Source organism: Pelobates fuscus, chromosome 12 (assembly GCF_036172605.1).
Source record: "Pelobates fuscus isolate aPelFus1 chromosome 12, aPelFus1.pri, whole genome shotgun sequence".
Lineage (NCBI taxonomy): Eukaryota > Metazoa > Chordata > Amphibia > Anura > Pelobatidae > Pelobates > Pelobates fuscus.
Genome location: NC_086328.1, coordinates 84,271,371 through 84,280,229, shown reverse-complemented (window position 1 = coordinate 84,280,229; position 8,859 = coordinate 84,271,371). Strand labels below are relative to the sequence as shown.

The 8,859-nt window shown below is 45.4% G+C and overlaps 1 protein-coding gene across 1 annotated transcript; it reads right to left on the bottom strand.

The window, feature by feature from the left end:
* Nucleotides 1-357: 357 nt before the first annotated feature.
* LOC134578598 (LRRN4 C-terminal-like protein) lies at nucleotides 358-3,716 on the bottom strand. Its single transcript, XM_063437565.1, has 2 exons — nucleotides 3,498-3,716; nucleotides 358-1,317 (listed from the first exon to the last, which is right to left on the bottom strand). Exons 1-2 carry the CDS (start codon nucleotides 3,513-3,515, stop codon nucleotides 457-459), a joined length of 879 nt encoding a protein of 292 aa, XP_063293635.1. The 5' UTR covers nucleotides 3,516-3,716; the 3' UTR covers nucleotides 358-456.
* Nucleotides 3,717-8,859: the final 5,143 nt, after the last annotated feature.

Below are 8,859 nucleotides of genomic sequence, written 5' to 3'. Positions count from 1 at the left end.
AGCCCTCCGGCACATCTATGCCTTTATAGAACACCATGCGGAGTATGCAAGTGAAACCTCTTTTTTTAGATTCGATCTTACTTTTTTGCAGTCTCCTGAATGCGATGGCAATCTGAAATGACTTGCAGGAGAGGAGGATAAAAAAAAAAGGGGGGATTCTCGTCTATGCTCATTTGCATATTCAACTTGGAATTCGGGGGGAATTCTGGATACAGTTTTTTCTGAGCTGCTGTGTTAAAGGCAGCTTTTTTTTCTAAAACATTTCCTTGGAATCTGTTGTATGACACTCAACAGTACATTTCAATGTTTAAATATAATAAATATGTATATTCATAAAAAATGACATTAATTTAATTAAATAAAATCATCACGGTAGCAGTTAATGACGATATACATGAACGATACTTTGTGCATGGTGGGTATTTCCAACTGATCCACATTTGCGCCCTTATACAGCTAGTATGGATAATCTGCTTCATTCCATTCAACAGTTTTACTGCCTCTTCTCCTTTTGCATATGCAGTACCCAATAATAGCCAACACCATCAAGACTGCCAGGACAGTCAGTCCCAGCCCTATGTAAATATATAAATACTTGGATGTAGTATTGATGATCCTGCATGGGCCAGATGTATTGGGGTCCTGTTCAAAATGTTCATCTTCTGTATCTACAGGGCTTTCACCTACTCTGTTAAATGCCACCACACACACTTTGTAGGCTGTTCCTGGGAGAAGTTTAGCTATGGAATAAAATCTGTGCGAAGTATTAAGTACTGGTCCTCTCTCTAGCAAACCCTCTTGGGGACCATGCAGAACCCTATATCCATGGACGGTGGACATTGGAGAGCACCAGCTTACAGCCACATCTCTGTCCCCAGGAACTATCTGCCTCAGCTTGGGAACATCTGGTCGAATTGTTGGACCTTGTACTCCAGGACAAAGACAGTTGTTCTCTGCTCTTTTTTGTGACTCCTCGCAAGGGGGTTCCAAGTGTTTGCAGTGGTCATATGGGCATGGACTCACAGGCATATGCGGAGGGCGAGTAGGTGGAACCTCTTCATCATCATAATAATCATCCCCAATCCCACCTGTGATATACACAATGATATCTGACGTGCTGGATGGTCTCTTTGTGATTTTTGTAAGTAGGAGGCCAGACGATTGATTGGTTATCCATCTTGGAGTAGTAGTTGTATGTCTCTGAGTGCTGTTGTTATCCCAGGACTCTGTTTTGTATTCATCATTGGGAAAAGCTATGGATCCTGTAGTATTCATACACAGAGGCAGAAAAAGCAGGATAGAACTGAGACAACAAAGCTAAAAGGAGGAGAATTGTATTCAGGAGAATACGAGTAAAATAACAAACAGCGAAAAGATAATATGAATAACAAAGAGATGAAATGAGAGGAGCAAAAAAGGACATGGAACAGAAAAAAAATATATTATTTTTATGAATTATGAATTCATTATATAAAAAACAACCAAATATAATTTGTCCTTAACCCCTTAAAGACACATGACATGTGTGACATGTCATGATTCCCTTTTATTCCAGAAGTTTGGTCCTTAAGGGGTTAAAGAGGAATACGTTTCTTTGCTTCAGGAACACGTTACCACCATAACAACTTCATTGAGATTAAGTTATTAAGGAATGTGGAATCCCTGGGTGCCTTCTTAACACCCGTATGTGTCCCCGGTATGTGTCCCCAAGAACCTGTCTGCATTTCCTCCTGTCCCCTTCCCTTCATCATCAAACTAATCAGGATGGTTTGGCTTGGGCATTGATAATATGTTAAAGCGTCAGCTGATAAACTCACTGCTGTCAAAGACAGACCTTCCTGATTAGTGTGGGGCCTGCAGGAAAGAAACAGTGCAGAAAGCTGACCGGGATCACAACTTTGAAAACGTATTATATAGTTCATTGTCATTATAACTATTTTGTAATTAAGTACAGAGATAGAGAGTGAAACAGACATACAAGACATAACTCATAATTAGAGAACTGGAAGAACAATTTATATATATATATATATATATATATATACACATACATACTAGTGATGTCCGGAACTGTTCTCTGGAGAATAGTTCCCGGCGAACATCGCTTGTTCGCGTTCGCCACGGATAGCGAACACATGCGCTGTTCGGTCCGCCCCCTATTCGTCATCATAATTGCAGTTGCCTGCCTGCCAGCCTGTGTGTCAGGCTCACAGCATATACTGTGCCCACTTGCCCAGTGCCACCACTCACTCACTGGTGTCACAATAGCTTGCATTTAAAAAAAAACAAAAAACTTTTTTGACTGTAATATAATAGCAGTCAGTTTCCTTCACGAGTGTGCGTTTCAGGGCCTGCCAGGGCACAGTGTCACACCAGTGCAACTCATATCTGGTGTAACAGTAGTGTACATTTTAAAAAAATATATACAATTTTGACTGTAATAGATCGAATAGCAGTTTGTTGTCGCCCAGCGTGTGTGTCAGGCTCACAGCGTATACTGTGCCCACTTGCCCAGTGCCACCACTCACTCACTGGTGTCACAATAGCTTGCATTTAAAAAAAACTAAACTTTTTTGACTGTAATATAATAGCAGTCAGTTTCCTTCACTAGTGTGCGTTTTTTTGGTGTGTCTGCCTCTGACAACAGTTTGCGGTGTTTGCGGTGCGTTAAACGGGGAGTTTGGTCTGTCACTGTGAAGCGGGCGTAACCCTTACACTACCTGATCGATACAACATCATACCTGATGTTTTAAAGCACGTTATTCCAAACAATTTAGGAATGTTAGGTGATTTATGCCCTTTATGGATTAAAACCAGACTCTGCATCAACTATGTAATTTTCCATGGGAGTTTTGACATGGATCCCCCACTGGCATGCCACAGTCCAGGTGTTAGTCCCCTTGAAACAACTTTTCCATCACTATTGTGGCCAGAAAGAGTCCCTGTGGGTTTTAAAATCTGCCTGCCCATTGAAGTCTATGGCGGTTCGCCCGTTCGCGAACATTTGCGGAAGTTCGCGTTCGCCGTTCGCAAACCGAAAATTTTATGTTCACGACATCACTAATACATACACACACACACACACAAACACACACTAATATTACAATGCAAAGGATTACATTTTTTAAAAACAAACAAACATATATATATATATGTAATATATATCTAGACAAACATTTATTCCATGTTACAGTTACCATCCATTTGATATATAACAAATGAAAGAATGTAGATGGGAATTTAGATATAAGTATGGAGACAAAACATAAGACTAGACAAGTACAATCATGATAGTTTAAAGACATTGTTAAAATGTACATACAACAGATTACTTGCTTATTTAATTAAATATTGAGAAATAAGCAGATTTTTTTTATGTGTAAATAAAATTAAGATAAAAGAGGCATGGATTAAGCCTGATACTGTGCATTGATAATAGACGACAGATAAAAAGTGATACAATATTGATTGATATAATGGCTAATAGACTGACTCACCTGTGTCTGCCTGTGCATGGTACGGATGGTTACTCTTGCCGTTTCAGTATCTTCTTATGGTATGTTTCTTTTTTTCGTGTTTTTTTATTTTTTTTATTCTCTCCTGTTTCATTAACCTTAGAGTTTTAATCTTGAGCTCTTTAATACTGCAGGAGCAAGCTCTCCTCTGCCTTTTTATACTAGGCAGGGTAGTGATGCAAGTCTTGACGGACCCCTGAATCACTGATTGAGTAAGAGGGAGTGGAGAGAGCGTGGGGAGAGAGGAATTTACCTGGAAAAGTGAGAGTGCCACCGGAAAAGCCAACAGAATAATAGAGTAATCATATTTTAAATGTGATTAATAAACAGTCCTGTCCTATGTGACCCTCTGTGTTCATATATTTAAAATAAATGTGTGTGTTTGTATATATATTGTATGTATATTTATTAATTATTTATGAAATATTTTACCAGGAAGGATACATTGAGATTTCTCTAGTTTTCAAGTGTATATATATATATACACACACACACACACACCTGGCACTCTCCTCAAACAAAGCTCTTAAGTAACAGCCTTGGTGCTTACCCACACTCATATAATATTCAAAAAAATGGCAGCACTCACAGGACTTCCAATCTTGATAATGACCCTGTAGGACCAAAACCTGAACTGTACAATTGGAGTGTTTTACTCAATATATCACATTCTGGAAGTCCTAGAAGTGATTGGAATATATAACAAGTGAATAACATTGATTATATTGTTACAACTGCACCTGTCAAGGGGTGGGATATATTAGGTAGCATATGAACAGTTTTTGCATGTCATGTATTGGAACCAGTAAAAAAGTGAGCAAGCAGTGAGATCTGAGTGACTAGTGATGTCTAGATGACTGTTAAGTTTGAATAATGGGGAGCAGAGCCGACTGAAGACCAGAGCAGTCGCACTTCTTAGAGCTCCTGCTCCTGGTGGCTAAAACAAGCGATTTTCCGTCAGAATCTGGTCAAATTTGGGCCAGAACACCCTTACCTACACTACGAGGGTACTATAGGCCGCAAATCCAAAAAGGCAAAAGCCGATAAGGGTCCCGCTAGCAGAGACATCTGTGATCTTCTCCGTGGAGCCCAACAAGCCGCATAGGCCAATATGGCGCTGGATTCTCCTACTCCCCCAATGACTTCTTCCTGGACACAGGTGCAGGGGCCTTGACAGACATGGAGCTGAGATCGGTACAGACGCCCCAGGTGACAAAGACCAAGTCACTGCAGCTCTTCTGAAAACTATGCTGGTGGAGCTGCGGGTAAATATAACCAATGATCAGTGGCGTACACACAACCCATGGGGCCCCGGTGCGAAAACTGATCCGGGCCCCCCCCCTCCCCCCGCGCGAGCGCTTACTCTGCGCAGGCTGGGGCCGCAACACATGGCGGCGGGCACCTGGTCGCAGGGCTGCGACCCGTGCGACCGCGGTATGTATGCCAGTGCATGCATAAACACATACCCTTAAAGGACCACTACAGACACCCAGATCACATCAGCTCAATGAAGTGGTCTGGGTGCCAGGTCTCTCTAGTTTTAACCCTGCAGCTGAAAACATAGCAGTTTCAGACTGCTATGTTTCACTGAGGGTTAATCCAGCCTATAGTGGCTGTCTCATTGACTGCCGCTAGAGGATTTTCTGCGATTCTCACTGTGAAAATCACAGTGAGAAGACGCTGAACGTCCATAGGAAAGCATTGAGTAATGCTTTCCTATGGGCGGTTTGAATGCGCGCGTGGCTCTTGCCACGCATGTGCATTCGGAGCTGAGAGGCGGATGGGGACGGAGAGATCCCCAGCGTTAAGGGAGTCCGACGCTGGAGAAAGGTAAGTGCTTAAGACACACACACACTCTCATGAACAGACGCACACATTTACTGACAGACACACACTCAGTGACAGATGCACACAAACATACTCAGTAACAGACACACACACTAACACACACACTCTAACACTAACACACACACACTAACACACACTCTAACACTAACACACTAACACACACTCTAACACTAACACACACACTCACTAACACACACACTCTAACACTAACACACTCACTAACACACACACTCTAACACTAACACACGCACTAACACTAACACACACACTCACTAACACTAACACACACACTCTAACACTAACACACTCACTAACACACACACTCACTAACACACACACTAACACACACACTCACTAACACACACACTCACTAACACACACACTCACTAACACTAACACACACAATCACTAACACTAACACACACACTCACTAACACACACACTCACTAACACTAACACTCTAACACTAACACACTCACTCACTAACACTAACACACTCACTAACACACACACTCTAACACTAACACGCACACTCTAACACTAACACACACACTCTAACACTAACACACACACACACTCACTAACACTAACACACTCACTAACACACACACTCTAACACTAACACACACACTCTAACACTAACACACACACTCTAACACTAACACACACACTCACTAACACTAACACACTCACTAACACACTCACTAACACACACACTAACACTAACACACTCACTAACACTAACACACTCACTAACACTAACACACTCACTAACACACACACTCACTAACACTAACACACACACTCACTAACACTAACACACTCAAACGTTTTTTTTTTATTTAATCCCCCCAGCCTCCTTACCTGTGGTAGAGCTGGGGGGATTCCCTGGGGTCCAGTGGTGTTGCTGGCCAGGCTGTCACCCGGCTGGCTGGCGGGCGCGCGAGGGAGCACTGTCCCCTGAGTGCTCCCTCTTCAGCTCCCTCGCGCGCCGCGTACTGATGCCGGAGCCGGAAGATGACGTCATGCGGTGCGCGAGGGAGCTGAAGAGGGAGCACCCAGGGGACAGTGCTCCCTCGCGCACCCGCCAGCCGGGTGACAGCAGGGCCAGCCTCGGGGGGCCCGGAGGTGGCCGGCTCCTGGGCCCCCCAGCAGAAGAGGCTGGCCCTGTGGGTACATACCTGGGTCGCAGGGCGGCCGGCCCCCTGGTGGGCCGGGCCCGGTCGTAGCCACGACCCCTGCGACCCTGGTATGTACGCCACTGCCAATGATATTGCCAGCTTCAAGACCCCGCTTGAAGGAGCGAAAACCAGACTTACCTAGCTGGAAACTAGCACCACCAACACTGACGCCATGCTTACCTCAGTGGAGAAGAAAATGGAAGCTCTGCAACAGCAACAGCTCTACACCTCTGAAAGAGTTGAATCCATAGAGGATATGTGGAGATGCTAGAATGTAAAAATCAGAGGTATACCTGAAGCTGTGGGCCTGACTGATCTACCACATTTCATCTGACGGCTACTTGCTACTTGCAATGGTGCTACAGCCCAAGTTGGTTAACTTGGACGGCATGTTCCACATACTGAAACTGGCAACAGCGCCGACCACAGCAGCCCATAGGCGTGCGCACGGGGTGTGCCGGGTGTGCCTGGGCACACCCTAATCCCCATGGCACGCACTATGTATTGAGTCCTGCAGGAACACTGTTCCTGCACTTTTATTTGAGCAGGAACGATGTTCCTGCAGGCACTCAGTGCCCCCCAGATGCCCCCTTCCGGCCCCATGTTCCCCCTGTAATGGGGGGGGGGGGCAAGAGGTGATCAACCTGTCTTCATCTCAGCCGCGGCGAGGGAGCTGTGTGCTGTCTGCTCCCTCTCGCCGCGCGGGCTGTCTACAGATGCCGGAGATTCCGGCTCCCAGCTACAGCAGACAGCCCGCGCGGCGAGAGGGAGCAGACAGCACACAGCTCCCTCGCCGCGGCTGAGATGAAGACAGGCACCCGACCCACTGGACCCCAGGGACAAGTCCACGCCAGCACTCCAGGTAGGGAGGCTGGGTGGACATTTTTTTATTAAAAGAAAAATAATTTGTATGTGTGTGTCTGTAAGTGTGTCTGTCTGTCTGAGTGTGTGTGTGTGTGTATGTGTCTGTGAATGTATGTGTGTGTCTGTGTGTCTGTCTGAGTGTGTGTGTGTGTGTCTGTGAATGTATGTGTGTGTGTCTGTCTGTAAGTGTGTCTGTCTGAGTGTGTGTGTGTCTGTGAATGTATGTGTGTGTGTCTGTCTGTAAGTGTGTCTGTCTGAGTGTGTGTGTGTCTGTGAATGTATGTGTGTGTGTCTGTCTGTCTGAGTGTGTGTGTCTGTAAGTGTGTCTGTCTGTCTGAGTGTGTATGTGTCTGTGAATGTATGTGTGTGTGTCTGTAAGTGTGTCTGTCTGTCTGAGTGTGTGTGTGTCTGTGAATGTATGTGTGTGTGTCTGTAAGTGTGTCTGTCTGTCTGAGTGTGTGTGTGTCTGTGAATGTATGTGTGTGTGTCTGTAAGTGTGTCTGTCTGTCTGAGTGTGTGTGTGTGTGTCTGTAAGTGTGTGTGTGTGTCTGTGAATGTATGTGTGTGTGTGTCTGTAAGTGTGTCTGTCTGAGTGTGTGTGTGTCTGTAAGTGTGTCTGTCTGTCTGAGTGTGTATGTGTCTGTGAATGTATGTGTGTGTGTCTGTAAGTGTGTCTGTCTGTCTGAGTGTGTGTGTGTCTGTGAGTGTATGTGTGTGTGTCTGTAAGTGTGTCTGTCTGTCTGAGTGTGTGTGTCTGTGAATGTGTGTGTGTCTGTGAATGTGTGTGTGTCTGTATGTGTGTGTCTGTGAGTGTGTGGGAGTATGTGTGTGCACGCGTGTATATATATGTCTGTGTCTGTGTGTGTGTGTCAGTATATATATATATACACACACACACACACACGTGTATATTATTTTTTTGGGGGTGGGAAAAGAGTTCCCACACTTTATTCCCCAGGACTTCTCCGGAGATCTCCGGATCTCCCCTGTCGGCTCACGCAGAGACGGCACTATCTGAGTGCCGGCTCTGCTCTTAGCCTCCATGGGCTGGCGGGGAGATCAAAGATCTACCTCACCAACCCACAGCAACATGGAGGGAGGCAGGAGAGGACCCGGGGAGCTCTAGACAGCAGCTCTGCCAGGTTCCTCTCACAAGATCTGAGCATTGCCACGGCAACACTAAGATCTCGCGAGAGTTAACTCTAGCTCCGCAGGCTAGAGTTCACTCTCCACTGGACCACAAGGGATGGCGCATGGCAGCAAGGATCCCCCCTCCCTACATAAGGTAGGGAGGGGGGATATTTACTAATCTGCCCCCACCTCCACAATCCCTCCAAACATACAGCCCACACACACACAGCACCTAGACACATACAGCACGCTCACACACACAGTACACTAACCGCACCCTCACAAACACACACAGCACCTTTACAAACACACAACACCCT